This window comes from Nannospalax galili, unplaced genomic scaffold, assembly GCF_000622305.1.
Source record: "Nannospalax galili isolate Female #2095 unplaced genomic scaffold, S.galili_v1.0 scaffold1009, whole genome shotgun sequence".
Taxonomy (NCBI): domain Eukaryota; kingdom Metazoa; phylum Chordata; class Mammalia; order Rodentia; family Spalacidae; genus Nannospalax; species Nannospalax galili.
In genome coordinates this window covers 240,880-260,126 of record NW_008360054.1, presented here as the reverse complement: position 1 = coordinate 260,126, position 19,247 = coordinate 240,880, and the positions used below count along the sequence as shown (strand labels likewise).

The 19,247-nt window shown below is 48.6% G+C and overlaps 2 protein-coding genes across 5 annotated transcripts in view; one reads left to right on the top strand and one right to left on the bottom strand.

Moving 5' to 3' along the window:
* Window positions 1-843: 843 nt before the first annotated feature.
* On the bottom strand, window positions 844-14,854 carry Lrrc8e (leucine rich repeat containing 8 VRAC subunit E). 4 transcript variants are annotated; one of them, XM_029559172.1, is made up of 3 exons: window positions 14,692-14,854; window positions 6,394-6,536; window positions 844-4,290 (listed from the first exon to the last, which is right to left on the bottom strand). In XM_029559172.1, the coding sequence occupies exons 2-3, from the start codon at window positions 6,529-6,531 to the stop codon at window positions 2,041-2,043; spliced, it is 2,388 nt and encodes a 795-aa protein (XP_029415032.1). In that variant the 5' UTR covers window positions 6,532-6,536; window positions 14,692-14,854; the 3' UTR covers window positions 844-2,040. The 4 variants fall into 4 exon arrangements, with proteins under 4 accessions (XP_029415032.1, XP_017651349.1, XP_029415034.1 ...); XM_017795860.2 differs by lacking the exon at window positions 14,692-14,854 and adding an exon at window positions 14,329-14,407; XM_029559174.1 differs by lacking the exons at window positions 6,394-6,536; window positions 14,692-14,854 and adding an exon at window positions 14,329-14,404 and having other exon boundaries at window positions 844-3,968; window positions 4,091-4,290.
* The window catches only part of Prr36 (proline rich 36), a 17,372-nt gene continuing 12,766 nt past the window's right edge, over window positions 14,642-19,247 (top strand). Inside the window, exon 1 of the mRNA XM_029559171.1 lies at window positions 14,642-14,743. The gene's annotated coding sequence lies outside the window, so the exon portion shown is untranslated. The remainder of the gene's footprint in view (window positions 14,744-19,247) is intronic.

The following is a 19,247-nucleotide window of genomic DNA, read 5'->3' as shown; positions in this document are numbered from 1 at the left end:
ACGCCTTCCTCTTGTCGGACGTTCCTTCATTAGGATCTCTGTTGTGCTTAATTGGCGACCTCACCTCCCGCTAGCGCTGCGCAGCCTCCTCACCATAATTAGGCACCCTTTCCATTTCATCCAGTCCCACCAAGCTCAGAGTTATCAAAGCCAGGCAGGAGGAGAGAGCCGGACTCCAGATCCGGCGTGATTCCTGACCTAGGCTAAAGGGCCAAGGTCAAGGTCAGACTTCCTGGACAGACCTGCCTGGAACCATAAGGCGCACCATACCTATCTCTTTCACCCTGAAAATAGGCGCTCAGCTCATGAATGTGCATTCGTGTTTGAAGACCGACCCTGGGGTTAGGTGCCTCTGTCCAGGGACCCCGTAGTATAAAGGGCCCCTTCCATAACTCTGGGTCCCTAAGAGCAGTTTGCCTGTTGGTTCTTAGGTGTCTGGTGGTTAGCGTTTTTGAGGCACTTTTGGGAGGTGGCTAAACCCGAGATCAGGCTGTGTGTCTTCTTCCCTGTCGTGCACTGTCCACTCTGGGAGCAGCATGTGAACACCCTGGGATGGGTATTTGAAGGCTTCCTGGGACTGCCCTTGTGATGATGAATGATAGGTGGAGCAGACAGAGCAATCTTGGAGTTAAAAGGATAAAAGAGAAGGGAGAGGAAATAGGAGTCTAGAAAAAAAGACTCCACCCAATTCTTGATTAGATGAGGTCTCTGCCTCTAACCCTCTTTTGAACTACCTCTGGTGTCTCTCCTCCAAAGTCAGGCCAAGTGTCATTCTGACAGGCAAGTGTCATCACGTCCTTGGTCCCTGAAATACAAAGTTTTGACAACCATACTGCACAGAGGTCAGAATTATAGTTCTCATTTATTACACATGTAATAATAGATTGGTGTGTGCTTCCCTGCACAGGAAACATGCGAGAGTCCCTGTGTGTGCTTAAAAAAAAAAAAAAAATGCTTCCACCAGCAGGTGTTCTTAAATAGCTTGGGCAGGAGGGGATGTATCTGTAACTAGTGTTGTTGCAAGAGTTTTTCCTTGTTTATTACATAAGCTTTTTCCCTAGGAAGGAGGTGCTCAGGTCCCTGGGAGTCTTTTAAGGATCTAGGACCTAAAGGGGGCTAGGCATTCACATACCCATACTTTTCTCATTTGTTTTGGAGATAGATTCTATCTCTGTTGCCCAGGCTGGCCTCAACCCTTCAGTCCTCCTGCCTCCACCTCCCATGTAGGCATGTCTCACTAGATCTGGTTTATGCAGTGCTGGGGATCAAACCCAGGGCTTCATACATGCTAGGCAAGTACTCCTCCAACCCAACTGAGCCTCAGCCCCAGCCTACTCTTTAGGTCAACATTTCCATTATATAGTTTCAGGACCACATTCATTAATTAGAATTACCTGGCATATTTATTCCGGAGTAGATTCCTGACTCCCATCCCGAAATTGAGTCGTTATTTCAGAGATGGGGTATAGGATGGTTTGTTTTTATCCAGGCTCCTCAGCTGATTTTATTGCATAGCCAAATGTGAGACCCATTGTTCTAAGAACCTGTCTCTGTGGCAAAGGACTTATATAAGGGCTTGGCATCAAAGTTGGGCTACAGGGAGGGTTGGAAGGTGGTCCTTGTGTCTGTGTCCCCTCCTTCGGAGAGAACCCCAGATGTAAGCTGCTTTGCCATGGGGGTAGGGTTAGAAATCCCATTGGGATGTGACCCCCACCCTACCCCCACTTCCATATGTGACACTAATTGAGCTGGAATGTTTTGAGAAAGGGCAGGCCAGACATCCAAAGACAGGTGTGGTTTTGGTTTTAGAAACTAAGACTAAGTTAATCCTTCCCTGAGGGGTTCCACCCCAAATGCACTGCCTTTTGTCTCTCCCGGAAGACAAACCAGTCCAGAGACTTTGCCCAAGCTGCACAAAACTAACATAGCTGGCCTTTCTTCCTCTCCTGGTAGGTCCATTGGGCATCTCCCTTGGAAGACACTTTGGGAGCAGAAGTAGCTGAAGGCCTCAGTGTCAACCTGTACCCCTACCCCCAGGCTTCATTCCTCCTCCATCTTCTCCCGCACCTCTGCAGGCAGCCCATCATAAAGGGTGTCCTCTACCAGCAGCCCTGACTTCTTTAGCCCCTTGCAGTCACCAAGTTCTTCTGGTAGTGCTTCCAACCGATTACCCTTGAGCTCCAGGCGGCTGAGGGCCCGCAAGGCTGCCACGTGGGGTGAGAGCTGACTCAGATGGTTGTAGCCCAGGAGCAATGTCCGCAGCTTGCGGCAGAAGAACAGCTCATCTGGTAGGCTCTCAAGAGCATTGTAAGAGAGAGCGAGATGCTGCAGGCTCTGCAGCAGGCCCACCTCGGGAGGAAGAGAACGCAGCCCATTATGGGAGACGTCGAGCAGACGGAGGCAAAAACAGAGTCCTAACTGGGTGGGCAGAGTCTCTAGTTTGTTGTGGCTGAGGTAAAGCTGCTCAAGGTTCCTGAGCTTCCTCACATGTTCAGGGACATAGGCAATCTGGTTGTGCCACAGTTTGAGTGTGACCAGCTTCCTGCAGTGCTGGAAGCTGAGGATCTCCTCAATGGACCGCAGGTGGTTGTCCTTGAGGTCCAGTTCCTGCAGAGCACCCAGGCTGAAGATAGCGTGGGGGATGCGCTCCAGCCCGCAGGCCACCAGCTCCAGCTCCCGAAGCACCGCCAGCTTCTTGAGGCTGTTGAGGGCCAGCAAGCGGGCCCCATCATTATGCAGGCTGAGTCTCTGCAGGTGTCCCGCCACATCGGTTACACTGGCCGGCACCTTCCCTGCATTGCTACGTAGTGACAGCACCTTGAGCTGCTTCAGCTCCCGGAGGCTCTCAAGGGTGGCAGCCCTAGCCAGCTCCAGGGGAAAGAGTCCCTCCAGATGTAGCTCCTCCAAGCCACGCAGCCCAAACACCCAGAGGGGCACTTCACGGAGCTCCTCGCACTTGACACAGATCACCTTCAGCCGATCCCGCAGGAAGATCTGTGAGGAGAAGGGCAGTCTGGCTGGGGAGTGGATCAAACTGAGCTCCTGAAGGTTCACCAGCTGTGAGAGCCCTGGGGGAAAAGAGATGTCACAGATGGCTTCCAGCCGGAGGGCCTCCAGCTCACTGAGCTCAAAGACGGTGTCAGGTAGCCCAGGGAGCATGCAGAGGGCCAGCTCCAGCCTGCCACGTGTGTTACGCTGCAGTTTCTGCCGCAGCTTGTCTGGTGTCCACTCATGATTGAGGTTGAGCTGCTTCAGGCGGCTTTCGCTGACTTCAGAGAGGAAGACAGCGAATCGCTTGGAGTAGAGTGAGTCGTACTGGTCAATGAGGTGGAGCATGAAAGCGAAGTCATTTTTGACATCCGGGATGTCGTTCATACCAGTCTCCTCACGCACAGAACGGAAGGAGTACTCTTTGAGGGGTCGGTGGAAAAGCCAATAGAGTGTATACAGGCAGGTGATGCCATAGACGCACACAAAGGAGATGTAACAGAAGGCCAGTTTGGAGAAGAGGTGGGCCTTGGTGTGGTTGCAGCAGAAACTGGCATAGCCAGTGACCTCTGAGGTCTCCACCCTGCAAGCCACCAGGAAGCTGATCTTTTCTACATAGACTAGGTTATAAACCAGGATGGCGAAGAACTTACACACTTTGAGTACTGTCTGCCGGATGTACATGGAATAGAGGATGTCACCCTCTTCCACATGAACGCGGAACTTCTTGACCTTCTCAAACAGGGCCTTGGCCTGCTCACCTTCTTTCTTGTCCAGCAGGGTGATGGCAGGAGGCTCAGTAACAACCTTCTCAGGTTCCACTAGCACCTTCTCCTTTTCACCTTCACCTGCCTTTCCCAACCCCATACCTGCCGTGGTCACCACAGTTGCCATGGCCCGTCCAGCAGCTGGGCCCTTATGGTTTTCTCCCGACACTTCAGACAAGGCCCGTGTGGTCCACGGGGAATCGAAACACTTGCCTAGGATGGAGATGAAATGTTCTATTTTGGAGCTGGTGCCAGGGAATTTGAACCAAAAGCTGGTACAGACCATGAAGATAAGAGTGTGAATGACTACCAGGTAGGGGAAGTACTTGGCGTACCAGTGGAGGGCTGTTTCATAGCAGAGCTGGTTAATAAAGCTATACTGTTGCAAGTCTAGGTTGTTTTTGAGGCCACTCAACTCCCGGAGGCCCCCCATCTGCTCAGAGACCCCTCGAGGCAACAGCTGCTGGCAGGGGGCCTCGGATAAGTTCTCCCGAAGTTCATGACTGGGCAGGCAGATGATCTTGTCCTGTGTCACCTAGAGATGGGAAGACAGTGAAAGACAGAGAGGAAGCTGGGGGACTGCAAGGAAAACAGACTGAAGTGGGAGACCCTGACCCTAGGGTGTTCCCAGCTGTTTGAATGTGGAAGAATTGTTAAAGTTCAACATCAGTCTTCATCAGAAAGTTAAAAAAAAAATAGATTTGGGGGCTGGAAATGTAGCTCAGTTGGTAGAGTGCCTGTCTAGTATGCATGAGGCCCCAGCACAAGTTTGATTCCCAGCACTGCATAAACTGGGCTTGGTAGTGCATGCCTGTAATCCTAGCACATGGGACATGGAAACAGGAGGACAAGGTGTTTGAGGTCATCCTCGGATACATAACAAGTTTGAGGCCACTTTGGCCACTGTTCCACCCAGACTGGTTCTTTGGTGATCCAGTCGAGGCAGGGAGTCTGGTAATCAACAGTGGCCATTAAGGCCAGCCTGGGCTACATGAGACCCCATCTCAAAACACTGGAAGGGGTGAGGTTTGAGTTGTGTCTCACAAAAAGAAATTGTAGTTCCTGTAATTGCAGCCTCATTTGGTAGAGTGCTTGCCTAGTATACGAAGCTCTGGGTTCCATTCCCAGCAGGGCATAAGCTGGATGTAGTGATGCTCACATGTAATGCCAGTACTTGGGAGGTACAGACATGGGGATCAGGCATTTATCTACCTCTTAAAAAACATTTCTATTGCTGGGTGTGCTGGTACACACCTTTAATCCCAGTCACCAGGAAGCAGAGGCAGGTGGATCTGTGAATTTGAAGACAGCCTTGTCTACATAGTGAGTTCCAGGCCAGGTGGGGTTACAGGAAAACCCCAAAACAAACAAAAATAGGGCCAGGATTCAGCTAAATAGGCTGGACGCATGGCTCTGCAGTAGAGCACTTCAAAGGCTTGGGTTCCATCTCTATTACCAAAAGAGAGGAGAGAGGGGGCTGGAGGGGAGAGGGGAGGGGAGGGGAGGAAAGGAGAAAGAGAGAGACTGTCTTAACACTACACAGAATTTGATGGCACTGCTTGAGGGGATGGAGGTAAAGTAGGGGGTCAGAATTGGTATGTGTGTGGGTTCTGGCACTAGCTTCCTCTTGCCTTTATTATTTTATTTTATTGACGATACTTTGGATTGAACCTATGGTCTTACGTGTGCTGGGCAAGTGCTACACACTCACATACACACACACACACACACACACACACACACACACACACACACACCTCCCTAGCTCTTTTCTGTGTATTTTACTTATTTTACTTTATTTATTTTATTTTTTTATTTTGAGACAGACTGTGTAGCTCAATTGACCTAGAAATCATGACCCTCCTGGCCTGGCCTCTTAAGTACTGGGAGTCCAGATGTGCACCACAACACTTGGTCTTAATTTTTATTTTGAGACAGGATCTTGCTAAGGTGTCCAGGCTTACCTCAAACTTCAAAACTTCAAGCCTGCCAAAAAGCTAGGATCATAGATATGTACCACCATGCCCAGGACTCCTTCTCCCCCTTCTTGGGTGACTTGAAGGCTTTTGGACTTCAGGAGCAGGGCCAACCTGAAGACCCCCCCCCAGTCATGAGCATTGCCATGGTGGGACCCCCCGACCCCTCATCTGCAGGGTGCAGCTAAAGACCCCCTCCCCAGTCATGAGCACTGAGATGTGTGACCCTCACTCCTCATGGCCTCACCCCTCACCTGGAAGTTCAGCTGAAGAAGTCAGTCAGGAGGACAGCCACAGTGAGGCCCAGTCCCTTCAGAGCCTGCTTCTCACCTACAGGGTACTGCCTAAGACCTTCATGAGGAGCATCAGCAAGCTGTGGCCCTATTCCTTCAGTCCCCCACCTCTCTGCCTCACCTCTCAACTGGAAAGTATAGCTCAAGAGGCTAGTCACAAGTATGACCAGGAGTATGGCCACAGCAAGGTTGGCTCCTTCACAGCCCCATCCCTTTCTGCCCTGCCCCTCTCCTGAAGGGTGCAGCCAAAGACCTCAACCATCAGTATTGCCAAAGTGAGTTCCCACTTTTCACCCCTCACTCCTTCCCTGGAAGGCACTGCCTAAGACCCCAGTCATGAACATGGGCACTGTGTGACTTGCCACTCACCTGGAGGGTACAGCCAAAGACCCCAATCATAAGCATGGCCACCGTGAGGTACTCAGCCAGCACATCCCACCAGGGTTTGAGCACCTTGAATGCAGGCTGCTGTTCTGTAAACTGCTTAAACTCTGCCACTGGAATCATCCTGCCTGTGGGAGTCAGGTTGACAAGAGCTATTGAAGGGGCTGGTTCAGTGGTTAAGAGCGCTGGCTATTCTCGCAGACCACCCCACTTCAGCTTCTGGCCCCCACGTGGTAGCTAACAACCATCCGTAACTCCAGTTCCAGGGGATCTGATGCCCTCTTCTTGTATCTGCAGGCAAAACACTCATACACATAAAATAAATAAAATGAAATGAAATGAAATAAATAAATAAAATAAAATAAAATAAAATAAAATAAAATAAAATAAAATAAAATAAAATAAAATAAAATAAAATAAAATAAAATAAAATAAAATAAAATAAAATAAAAATATTTTAAAAAGTTATTGAGACACAGTGAAGAGAAGCATGTGCCTGCTTAAGAGAATCAATCCCCAGGGCACTTTGGGTTAGTGCTCCCAAAGCACTCTTCACCATGCCAGAACCTTCTGGAATCTATGAGCTATTTGTCCCTCTCTCCTCTTAGTCTGGATTTGCCCCCTCCCCAGAACTCACCTCCCTGATCTCAGGAGTTTCTCCTACTCCCCAAGGCCCTGCCTGGATCTGCCTCTGCCTGCCCTCTCAGCGCTCAGGAGGCAAGGAATACAGGGCAGTTGTTCCTCAGCCTCCCATGTAGCCTCCCTCAAGCCCAGACACCCCCTTCTATCCCTGAAGGCAGAAGCTTGTGCCAGTCATTCTAGTGTGTTTTACTCTAACTGGGCTCTTACCTCCACTCTGCCACCAGTGTCCCAAGCTCAAGACTTCCGGGGTGTGGGCCCCCCCCCAGGGGTGCTCTGGGCACCACCTCCAATCTCCAACCGGAAAAGCCGGCTGGAGCCTGGCTGTGCTCTAGTTAAAGGGCCCTAGGGGTTAGGGAGTGGCCAGACAAGGTTCTGAGGCCTGGGGGCATGTGCCAGGACATCTCTGTGTTCTGAGGGCCAGAATGAGAGATAGAAGCCTGGCATCAGGGACCTGAGAGCGAGGGGGGTGTAGGACTATCTGACAGGTAGAGTATCCCCAAATTGGAAAACCCTCAGAGTGACACCTGCAACTGACAACTGGCGCCTGGCACAGGGCTGGGCTGCCAGGCTCCAGGGCCATCAGCCCACTTCATCTATCTCTGGTTTCCTTTTCAACTAAGGTATCATTATTGCAAAGGCCAGGCCCAAGTCACACGGGGGCGTAGGAAGAAAGCTAGGACATCATTCTCTCAGACAAACAGCCACTTGCTCAAGTCAGAGATGGAGGAAAGGGGGGGGTGTCTCTGGGTAGTCCACCCTTGCTAGTAATTAAGCTTTCCGTGTATGTGTGTGTGTGTGTGTGTGTGTGTGTGTATGTATGTGTATATGTGTCTGACTGTCTCTGTCTGTGTGTATATGTATGTGTATATGTGTCTGCGTGTGTTTGTGTGTATATGTATGTGTATATGTGTCTGTCTGTGTGTGTGTATATATGTATGTGTATATGTGTCTGCGAGTGTGTTTCTGTGTATATGTATGTGTATATGTGTCTGTCTCTATGTGTGTGCCACTGCATATGTGTGGAGGTCAAAGAACAACTTTTTGGAGTAATTTCTTTCCTTTCACCTTATGGGTCCCAGGGACTGAACTCAGGTCATCAGACTTGGCAGCAAGTGCCTTTACACACTTCCTGGCAAGATTGCTGGAACCCTATAATCCCTTGTTTTAAACAAGTTTCTGAGAAGCTGGGTAATCCCAGCACTTAGAAGGCTGCGGCAAGAGGATTTTGAGTTTGAGACTAACCTGAGTTGTATAAGGAGACCCTACCTCAAAAAAAACAAAACACAAACAAGGAACAAAAACAGAAAAACAGGATCTGAGGAACTGATCCAGTTGGTAAAGTGCTGTCATCCAAATATGAGAACCTGAGATTGATAAACAAGGTTGTCATTCCACCACTGGGGAAGCAGAAACAAGAAGATCTCTGGGGTTAAATCGGCAAGCTCCAGGTTCATTGAGAAACCCTGTCTCGGAAAAGAAGGTGGAGGCACTAGAGAGCTGGCTCAGCAGTTAGGAGCACTGGCTGCTCTTGCAGAGGACATGGATTCAGTTCGCAGCACCCACAAGGTGGCTAACAATCATCCATAACTCCAGTTCCAGGGAATCTGATACCTGCTTCTGGTATCTGCAGGCACTGCATGCACATGGTGTGCTTACATACATACAGGTAAAACATACATAAAATAAAAATAACTTAAAAATTTTTATTTTATGTGTTTGAGTGTATTGCCTGCATGTGTGTAAGTGCACCCATATCTTGCAATGCCGCAGAGGTCGGAGGTCAGAAGAGGGCTTCGGATTCCCCTGGAACTGGAGTTAAGGATGGTTTGCAGCTGCCATGTGGGTGGTGGGAATTGAATCTGGGTCCTCTGCAAGAGCAGTCAGTGCTCTTAACCGCTGATCCATCTCTCCAGCCCTAAAAAGAACTTTTTAAAAATAAGACAGAGAGTGATAGAGGAAATCACTTCAATTTCTGTGGTAGCCTACACACATGTATACACACATGCACACACAATCTGATATAAATGAACCCAGTGAGGTTAGGGCAATGGTTCAGTGGTTAAGAGCATAGGCTGCTCTTGCAGAGGAGTCTAGTTTGTTTTCCAGGACCCACATGGCAGATAATATTCATCTGCAACTCCAGCTCCAGGGGATTCAGCACCCTCTTCTGGCCTCTGCAGTCACTGTACTCATGCATACATACCCACATACATACATACATACATATACACATATATACACATAAATAAAAATTCTTTGGAGCTGGAGAGATGGGTCAGTGGTTAACAGCGCTGGCTGCTCTTGCAAAGAACCTAGGTTTGGTTCCCAGCACTCACATGGGGGCTCACAACCATTCAAAACTCCAGTTCCAGAGAATCTAATGCCCTCTTCTGGCCTCCTCTGCATGCATTGCACACATGTGGTACACTTACATATGTACAGGCAAAACACTCACACATACACATAAAACTAAAATAAATTAATTAATTAAATACTTTAAAAATAATACAATAAGGCCGGGCATGGTGGCGCACGCCTTTAATCCCAGCACTCAGGAGGCAGAGGCGGGCGGATCTCTGTGAGTTCAAAGCCAGCCTGGTCTACATAGCGAGTTCCAGGACAGCTGGGGCTACAGGGAGACCCTGTCTCCAAAAGACCAAAAACAATAAAAAGTAAAAAATAAAATATTTTTTAAAAAGGAAAAAAAATGAACCCACTAATGTTCAGGGGGTGATTGTGTGCAGCAGCCACCAACAGGAACATCTGGGGACATTCCAAAGCAAGGAGGAGTAAAATCCACTTAAGGGTTCCTGTCAGCTAGGGCCAGTAGATCCTTCCAGGGGCACCACTCAGGGGCTGCCACACACAGAGGCCAGTTCCCTGTCTCCACTTTTCATGACTCATCTCACCATGGTACAAGTTCCCTACTCTACCTGCCAACCCTTCCAGGTACACAAGTCACAGGCCAGAAGACAGGAGCTCTCAGGGTCCCACAAGGACAGGCCCATGGTTCCAAAGGGACAAGGTATATACATATACACAATCAAAAGAGGTAAGGGATTATCATTATCTGGCTCCATGACTCAAACTTGATCTTCCAGAACCTGCCATTAAATTCTGGCATGCAGCTGTAAGGCTGGCCCTCTCCCTGTGTCTGAACAGAGCTGGTGGGAGGGTCGAGAAGCAGAGACAAACAGAATTAGAGGAAGGGCAGAGAAAACCAGCAGTGGAGACTGTACAGTATATCATGTGGTCTTCTCAAATCTGATTTTAAAACATTAAAAAAATTTTTTTTGGTCTTTTTTTTTTTTTTGAGACTGGTTCTCTCTGTAGCCTCAGCTGGCCTGGAACTCACAAAGATCTGCCTGCCTCTACCTCCTGAGTGCTGGGATTAAAGGCATGTACCACCACACCTGGCTAAAATTTTGTTTTTATTTCATGTGTATGAATGTTTTACATGCACATATGTAAGTGTACCTGTGCATCTAATACCCACAGAGGCTAGAAGAGGGTGTTAGTTTCCCTGGATCTGGAATTATGGATGGTTGTGGGCAGCCATGTGAGTGCTGGGACCCAAACCTGATCTTCTGCAACAGCAGCCAGTGCTCTTAACTGCTGAGCCATCTCTCCAGCCCTCTCAACACTGATTTTATTATTTTTTTAGTGTGTGTGTATGTGTGTGAGTGTGTATGCATGTATGTGTACATGTGTATGGGTATACAAACTTGTGTGTTCAGTGGAAGGCCAGAGGTCAATGGCAGGTATCTTCCTCTACAACTCTCCATCTTACTTTCTGTATGTGTGTGTGTGTGTGTGTGTGTGTGTGTGTGTGTGTGTGTGTGATGTTTGTGTGAGCGTGCCTATGTGTAGGTCAGAGGACAACTTTGTGGAGTCAGTTCTCTCTTTCCACATGGGTTCTGCCAATCAATCTCGGGTGGTCAGACTTGCACAAGGCCCCTCTCTAGCCCCCAATATTAGAGTTACGGGTGGTAGCAATGTGCCTAGCTTTTATGTAGGAGCTAGGAACCCAAACACAAGTCCTTATGCTTTCATAGCAAGTACTTACCACGTGAGCCATCTTCCCCCTCTTCTCCCTCTTCTCTTTTTAAAATTTCAAAAAAAAAAAATTTTTTTGAGACAAGGTCTTCTTGTAACCCCAAATGGCCTGGAACTTGCCATGTAGACCAGGTTGGCCTCGAACTTAGAGAGAGCTGACTGCCTCTGCCTCTGAAGTGCTGCATCTGCTGCTGTACCTACTCTATTATTTATTTTTTTAATTACGTGTATATGTGTGTGTCTGTATGTGGGTATGTGCACATGAGTGCAGGCCAGAGGCCAGAGGTATCAGATCCCCCAGGAACTGGAGTTACAGGCAGTCATGAGCTGCCCAGTGTGATTGCTGGGAATTGAACTCCAGTCTTGGAAGAGCAACTAGTGCTCTTAACTGCTGAGCCACTCTCCAGTTGCCAGTTGCTGTCCCGTCCTACCTTTTTTTTTTTTTTTTTTTTTTTTGAGACAGGGTCTCCCTGTAGCCCCAACTGGCCCAGACTTGCTATGGAGACCAGGTTGGCCTCGAACTCACAGAGATCTGCCTCCCTCTGCATCACCACACCCAGCCTCCTCCACTTTTTTTGAGACAAGGTCTTGACATGTCTCCTTGCCTTACCTGCTGCTAGCTGTATGGCTCAAGCTGAAATGAAACTTGCAATCCTCCTGCCTCCATCTCCCAAGTGCTAGGTGTTCTGGTTAGTTTCTGTCAACTTGACCACAAACTAGAGTTATTTTGGAAGAAGGAACCTCAAAGTGGTCAGTGCCATCCCTGCACGGGTGGGCCTCAGTTGTTTAAGAAAGGTAGCTGGGCAAACAAGGGGAAGCAGCCAGTAAGTAGCATTCCTCTGTAGTCTCAGCTTCAGTTCCTGCCTCCAGCTTCCTGCCTGGAGTCCCTGTTCTGACTTCCCTCAGTGAAAATCTGTTACCTGGAAGTGTAAAATGAAATAAGCTCTTTCCTTGGTTTTGGTCAGTTTTGTAGCAGCAGCACAGAAAGCCAAAGTAGGACAATTAGGATGGCAGGGTTGTGTCATCATGTCCTTCTCAATAGTGAATTTTATCCTAATTTAGGGGGTGTGGGTATACAAGATTTCACTGTTACAGCCAAATGTGGCAATGCATGCTTTTGACCCCAGCACTAGGCTGGCAGAGGCAGGTGGATCTCTAAGATGGAGTCCAGCCTGGTCTACATAGTGAGTTCCAGGCCAGCTGGGGCTATAGGGAGATTGTCTCAAAAGAACACAAAGAACCAGGTGTGGTGGCAGATGCCTTTAATCCCCGCACTTGGGAAGCAGAGGCAGGCAGATCTCTGTGAGTTCAAGGCCAGCCTCGTCTACATAGCAAGCTCCAGACCAGCTGGGGCTACAGGGAGACCCTGTCTCAAAAAAGACCAAACAACAACAACAAAGACTTCAGTGTTAGGAGTGGCTTTTGGCCCAGCCAGTGGCCACCTCCTGTCTGTCTGAGGACACCTGCTCTACTCCAACCAATGAAAGCACTGCTCATTGAGATGCAACATCTATAGGAACCTATGAGGGTGCAGGTGTGGTGCTGCAAGACTTTAATCCCAGCACTCCACAGCCAAGGCAGCAAGGCCAACCTGGTCTAGTCTACATAGGGAGTTCCAGACCAGCTGGGGCTACAGAGAGACCCTGTCTCAAAAAAGAACTCCCCCCCCAAAAAAGAACCTATGAGGGCTGGAGAGATGGCTCAGTCAGTAAAGTGACAAGCATGAGGACCAGAGTTCAATCCCGAGCACCTACGTAAAAGTGAGCAGGACAGCCTGGGTTTGTAACCCCATTGCTGGTGGTGGGTGGTGGGTGGAGGGTAGGGAAGATCCCCAAAGCTCTAGCCAAATAGAGGAGCTCCAGTTTCAGTGAGAGACCCAGTCCAAAAAAAAAAAAAGGGGGAAGGGGCTGGAGAGATGGCTCAGTGGTTAAGAGCACTGGCTGCTCTTCCAGAGGACCTGAATTCAGTTTCCAGCACACACACCTGGCAGCTAACAACCTTCTGTAACTCCAGTTTCAGCGTATTTGATGCCTGTATCCCCTCCCAGGCCTTCCTCTGGCTTTCCAAAATATGGTGGAGTAGCTCCTGCTGCTGGAATGAAGGTTATACTTAGCCTCCCCATCCACAGCTAATATGCCAAGGGGCCAGGAAGAAACAGCAAACAGTTTTTCAACCTTAAAGAGCACAAAGTCATGCTAGGGATTTGGCTTAGTTGGTAGAGTGCTTTACCTAACATGCACCAGGCCCTGGGTTCACTACCTAGCACTGCCTAAAACCAGGCATAGCAATGCACATACCTGTCACCCTCCCTAGGACAGAGGTAGGATAATGAAGAATTCAAGGCCATCCTCAGCTATAGCTGAGCTTATTAGAGGCTAGCCTTGGCTAGATAAGATCTTGTTGCAAAAAACAGAAAACCTTGACCAGGCATGGTGGCACATACCTTTAATCTTAGCACTCTGTGTGATTGAGGCCAGCTAGGTCTACATAGTGAGTTCCAGGTGAGCCAGGGTTACATAGTGAGATTCTGTCTCAAACAAACAAAACCAAAAACTAAAACCAGAAAAACCAAGGCACCTGCTGCCAAGCCTAATGACTAGAGTTCAATCTCCAGGACCCATCTGATGGAAGGAGAATTGACTCCCAAAAGTTATCCTTAGACCTCCTGGAGAGTGCCATGCATGTCCACAAACCCATACACATACACATAAATAAATGTAAAAAAAATTAAAAACACACAAAGCAAAAAGTCAAACCCTACGCTTCTTTACAAGGGGGACACAGAGGTAAGGGGGAGTCACCCCATAGTAGATTTGGGGGCAGGCCTATGGAGTCCTGGAAGGGATTTTTGCAGTCTTGAAGTATAAGAACCCCAGAGAGCAAGTTGATGAGGACCCCACAGGGTGGAGTAACTTTGAGGGGCTCTCTAAGGTGAGCTCTTGCTCTGTTCCCAGCCATCCCTGCCACCCTCTGCTAGGTCAGGCTGAGTGAAATTAAGACCCCCTCAAAGCGGACTCCTGTCTGTTGATCTTTCCTTCACTTGACCCAGGACTGTCCAGCCAGTGAGACACACGCTCCAAGCTGCTGGTTACCGCACCCGGGGTGTCCTGGGGACAGCCTGTCCCGGCCACAGTGCCACCCACACCTGAGAGATCCTCTCCTAGACCATTCCCCAATTCTAGACTGATGTCCACGAAGTGGACGAAAACTCCCTCTACTCACCGCTCAGGGATGGAACTCTGGGGCCCAAATTGTGGGTCCCTGGGAGTGGAGCGACCTGGACTCCCGCAGAGTTCCCGGGCGGGCCGGACAGAGTGAGTCAGGGTGGGTTGGGCCAGGAGCCCAGGAGCCGCCCCGCCCCGCCCCCAGGATTTCACTGCCTAGCCTCGCTGCAGACGCTCCCAGGTCGACCCAACTCCTGGAGCACCACACAATGGCCAGGCAAAGCGAGGGATTCCCCCAGGGAAGAAAGGCCTTAGAAGTTTGCAGTGCAGCTAGCACCCTGGCCATAGGATGCACTTTCTGGGCAGGTGTTAGGAACATGGTGTTTGGAAGAATTTCCTCCAACCCATAAGGCAGTCTCACCTGGAATCCAGCGCAACTGAGGCACAGGTGACCAGAAGAAGCTTCAGGCTGGGTAAGACGGGCGGGCTAGAACCCTTCCAGTCCTCGCCCGGGGTTAGGAGCAGTGCTCAGCCACAGGAAACCAGCCCAGTTGGGGATGCCAGTCAGACTGTCTCTGCCCAGGCTTGTGGCCATCCTTGGTGGGGGCTGGAGGGTTGGGCTAGGGACAAGCTCCTCCCTTGTCTGGGGTGGGGGTGGAGTGGGGTGGAGGTAGGCCTGCTGGGGCCAGAAGGCCTAGGGAGTGGGAGTAGAGTCTCAAACCTCCTCCTCCGTCCCTCAGGGAGTGGCGATAAAGTTTAGGAGCCTCTCCTCTTTCTTCTTAGTTTCTTGTAGCTCAGGTTGGCCTCAAACTTTCGAGGTAAGTCAGGGATGACCTTGAACTTCTGAACCTTCTGCCTCCACTACCCAAGTTTCATCATGTGAGGGGACTACAGGAGGGTTTACAGGCTGAGGGATGACAGGTCAGTGCCATCACACCTGATTTTGCAGCATTAAGGATGAGCCCAGGGCTTCCTGTATGCTAGGCAAGTGGTCTACCAACATCTTCAACTCCTGACAGCCTCATATCTTTTGTTTGTTTAACTTGTTTTTATTTTATGTGTATGAGTGTTTTGACTGTAAGTGCATCAGTATGTGCAATGCCCTCTGAGACCAGAAGTGGGCATTGGATCCCCTGAACTGGTGATACAGACTGTTTTTGGCCACTGCACAGGTCCTGGGACCTAAATTCCAGTCCTCTGAAGAAGCAGGCAGGGCTTTTAACCATGGAGCCAGCTCCACCTAGAGAGCCCCATTTCCAAAACCACCCTGCCTCCCTCACCACCACCTGGGGAGGCTTGGACTTCGGTTGCAGAATATCAAACCAGGAATACTGCCCATTTCCACCTGGAAGCAGATGGGTTTGAATCTGCTGTGAGCAAGAAAATGCCCTCTCAATGGTAAACCTCCCATGTGGACTGGGAAGGAGAATGAACATGCCTCCCCTCCCTAGGAACATGTAGGACTGAGAGGACCAGAGTTCAGTTTCCCTTCCAAGGAGATCCAACACTGTCTTTTGGACCCTTCAGACTCTGCACTCATATGTGCACACACCTACACATAGACACATAGGCATACACAAAATTAAAAATAAAATATATCTTAAGGCCGGGCATGGTTGCACATGCCTTTAATCCCAAGTACTCGGGAGGCAGAGGCAGGCGGATCTCTGTAAGTTCAAGGCCAGCCTGGTCTACATAGTGAGTTCCAGGTCAGCTGGGGCTACAGGGAGACCCTTTCTGGAAACAAAAACAAAAAACTAAGGCCTTCCTTAAGGTAGGCAAGTATACTACCACTGAGCTCGCTCTCTAATGCCCTGTTTAATTGTTTAAGACAGAGTGTCATGGTGTACTCCAGCATGGCCTCAAGCTTGCTACAATCTATTTTATGTGCTTGTCTGTACGTGACATTCATAGACAACAGACGACAACTTGTGGGAGTCAGTTCTCTCCTTTCTACCTGTGAATCCCGGGGATCAAACTCAGGTCTTCAGGCTTGGTGGCAGGCACTCTACCCGCTGTGCTATCTCACTGGCCCCTGTTTAATAGATTTTTTTTTTTTTTTTTTTAGTCTTTTTGAAACAGGGTCTCTCTGTAGCCCCAGCTGTCGTGGAACTCACTATGTAGACCAGGCTGGCCTTGAACTCACAGAGATTTGCCTGCCTCTGCCTCCCAAGTCCTGGGATTAAAGGTGTACGCCACCACGCCTGTTTAATAGATTCTTTAAAAATTATGCGTATATGTGTATCTGTGTGTGGATGTGTGCACATGAGTGCAAGTAGCCTCGGGGGCCAGAGACATCGAATCCCCCAGGAGCTAGTTACAGGCTGTTTGTGAATCATCTGATGTAATTGCTGGGAATTGAATCAGGGTCCTCCAGAGGAGCAACAAGTGCTCCTAACTGCTGAGCCATCTCTCCATCTCCTGTTTAGTAGATCTTAAAGGGAGCATATTGTATACCAGTACCTCAATTCAGCAATTCGGCTTCTTTGGAGTAATCTCTCTCTGTGTGTCTCTGTCTCTCTGTCTCTCACTGTGTGTGTGTGTGTGTGTGTGCTGTTTTTGAGACAGAACTTACTGTGTAACCTTGGATGGCCTGGAACTAGCTATATAGACCAACAGACCAGGCTGGCCTCAATCTCACAGAGATCCACCTTCTTCTGCCTCCTGAGTGATAGGACTAAAGGTGGGCATCATCACACTTGGCAAGAGAGGGTCTTTTTGATGTAGGTCTTGCTGGCCTCAAACTTAGATTCTTCTGCCTCAACTTTCCAGGCTCTAGGATTGCAGGCATGTGCTACCATGCCGGACTCCCCCCAACTCCCTTTGGTTTTCCCATTTTCTTTTTGCAGTGCCAAGTTGTAACCCAGGACCCAACACATGTCCTATATCCCTTGCCCTATGTGATGACTTCTTCTCCTCCTTCTTTTCCTCCTCCTCCTCCTCCTCTTCCTCCTCTAACCAGGGCTACATAGTGAAACCCTATCTCAATCAATCAATCAATCAATCAATCAATCATTTTTTGAAATAAAAATTTTAAAATAAAAAATAAGGGGCTGGAGAGATGGCTCAGCAGTTAAGAACACTGGTTGTTCTTGCAGAAGACCCAGATTTGAATCCCAGCACCCACATGGCAGCTAACAACTGTCTATAACTCCAGTACCAGGGGATCCGACAGCCTCTTCTGACCTCCGCTGGCATTGCACGACATGGGTGCACTTACCTACATGCAGGCAATACATGCATACACATAAAATAAAAATAAATAAAATTTTTTTAAAAACTAAAAAAAAATATGTTCGGAGCAGTCAAGGAGAACATTTGGTGTCGTCTTGCATGCGCACACACACACAAGAACATACACATACACCACACACATAGAAACAAATAAAAAACCAAACAACAACAAAAATTTGAATACACACTTAAAAAATTAATTAAGGGTAGGCATGGTGGGCCATGCCTTTAATCCCAGCACTGAGGAGGGAGAGGCAGGCAGATTGCTATGAGATTGAGGCCAGCATGGTCTACATAATGAGTTCCAGGCCAGCTGGGGCCACAGGGAGACCCTGTCTCAAAAAAAAAATTTAAATCCTGTAAACATACAAAGGAACAAGACAATAATATTTTGAGACATGTCTTCTGGATATAATAAATGGGGCAAAGGAGTAGCCAGTGAGAAGCGTTTCCTGAAGTCTTCTTAGAGTTGGAGAGACCTGAGAACTGTTGTTTCTCCCTATCTCTGACAAGCTCCCTGGGATCTATGCCCTGGGGGTTTGTATGCCTATTCCCTGAATAAGTATCCAGATACACACACTCTGCTGATTAAGTAACAATCTGAATTCCCTGTAGGTCTGGTCAGGCTGTAACTCAGATGGTAGAGTGCTTCCCTAGCATCCTGGAAGCCCCTAGGTTCCTTCCCCAGCATGCCCTAGGCCCTGCATGGAGTAATCCCAGGACAAGAGAGACAGGATAATCAGAATTTCACAAGTATCAGAAGTTCAAGGTCATCCTCAGGTATATAGCAAGTTCCAGGCTACCCTGGGCTATATCCCTGTTTGGAAAAAAAAAAAAAAAAAAAAGGAGCTGGGTGTGGTGGTGTATACCTATCTCCTCAGGGCTGAGAAGATCAAGGTCAGGGCTGGAGAGATAGCTAGGTGGTTAAGAGCACTGCCTGCTTTTGCAGAAGGACCCAGATTCAGTTGCCTGAACCCACATGGCAGCTAACAACTATCTGTAACTTCAGTTCGCTCCAGGGGAACCGACGACCTCTTCTGTCCTCCGTGGGCACTGCCTGACACGGGTGCACTTACCTACATGCAGGCAATACCACTTATAGCTTAAAATAAAAATAATGTTTTTTAAAAAAGAAGTTTGAGGTCATCCTTTGCTACCCAGTGAGTTAGAAGCCAGTGTGGGCTACAGGAAACTCAGTTACCAAGACAAAATAACCAAGTAAGCACTGACAAATATTCTGACTTTACTAGAACACAAGCCTGGTTAACCACTTGTCTCTTTTGCTCCCTTGTGTTCTTAACACTTGCCTGGGATGGGCTTTCTCTAAAACATGGGTGAGTGATAGGAGATCAGGTTAGCCATTGTCTTGTTTAGGCTCCTCTAAACTCAGACTCTGAGATGAGAAATGGAAGGCAAATAGTTTATCTGGCAGGTTATTCTAGGATGTACCAGAAGGGACTGCTGAGATGGCTCAGTGGTTAAGAGCTCTGACTGTTCTTGCAGAGTGTTGGTTCCAAACACTCACTTGGCAGTTCACAACTGTCAGTAACTCCAGTTCCAGAGGATCCAATACCCCCTCTGGCTTCTGTGAATATTGCAATTATGTGGGACACTCACAGACAGATAAAATACTCATACGTATTTTTTAAAAAGTGAAAATAAATAAATCAAAAAATAATTTTAAAAAAGTTCTTGCTATGTTGCCCAGGCTGGCCTAAAACATATAGGTTTAAGTAATCCTCC

What these genes read in the sequence shown, in the direction of transcription:
- Lrrc8e (XM_029559172.1), bottom strand. Translation starts at nt 6,531, where the DNA reads ATGATTCCAGTGGCAGAGTTTAAGCAGTTTACAGAACAGCAGCCTGCA. An exon ending in TCTTTGGCTGTACCCTCCAG is followed by an intron (nt 4,291 to 6,393) that starts GTGAGTGGCAAG and finishes TCCCATCTCTAG; the next exon opens with GTGACACAGGACAAGATCAT.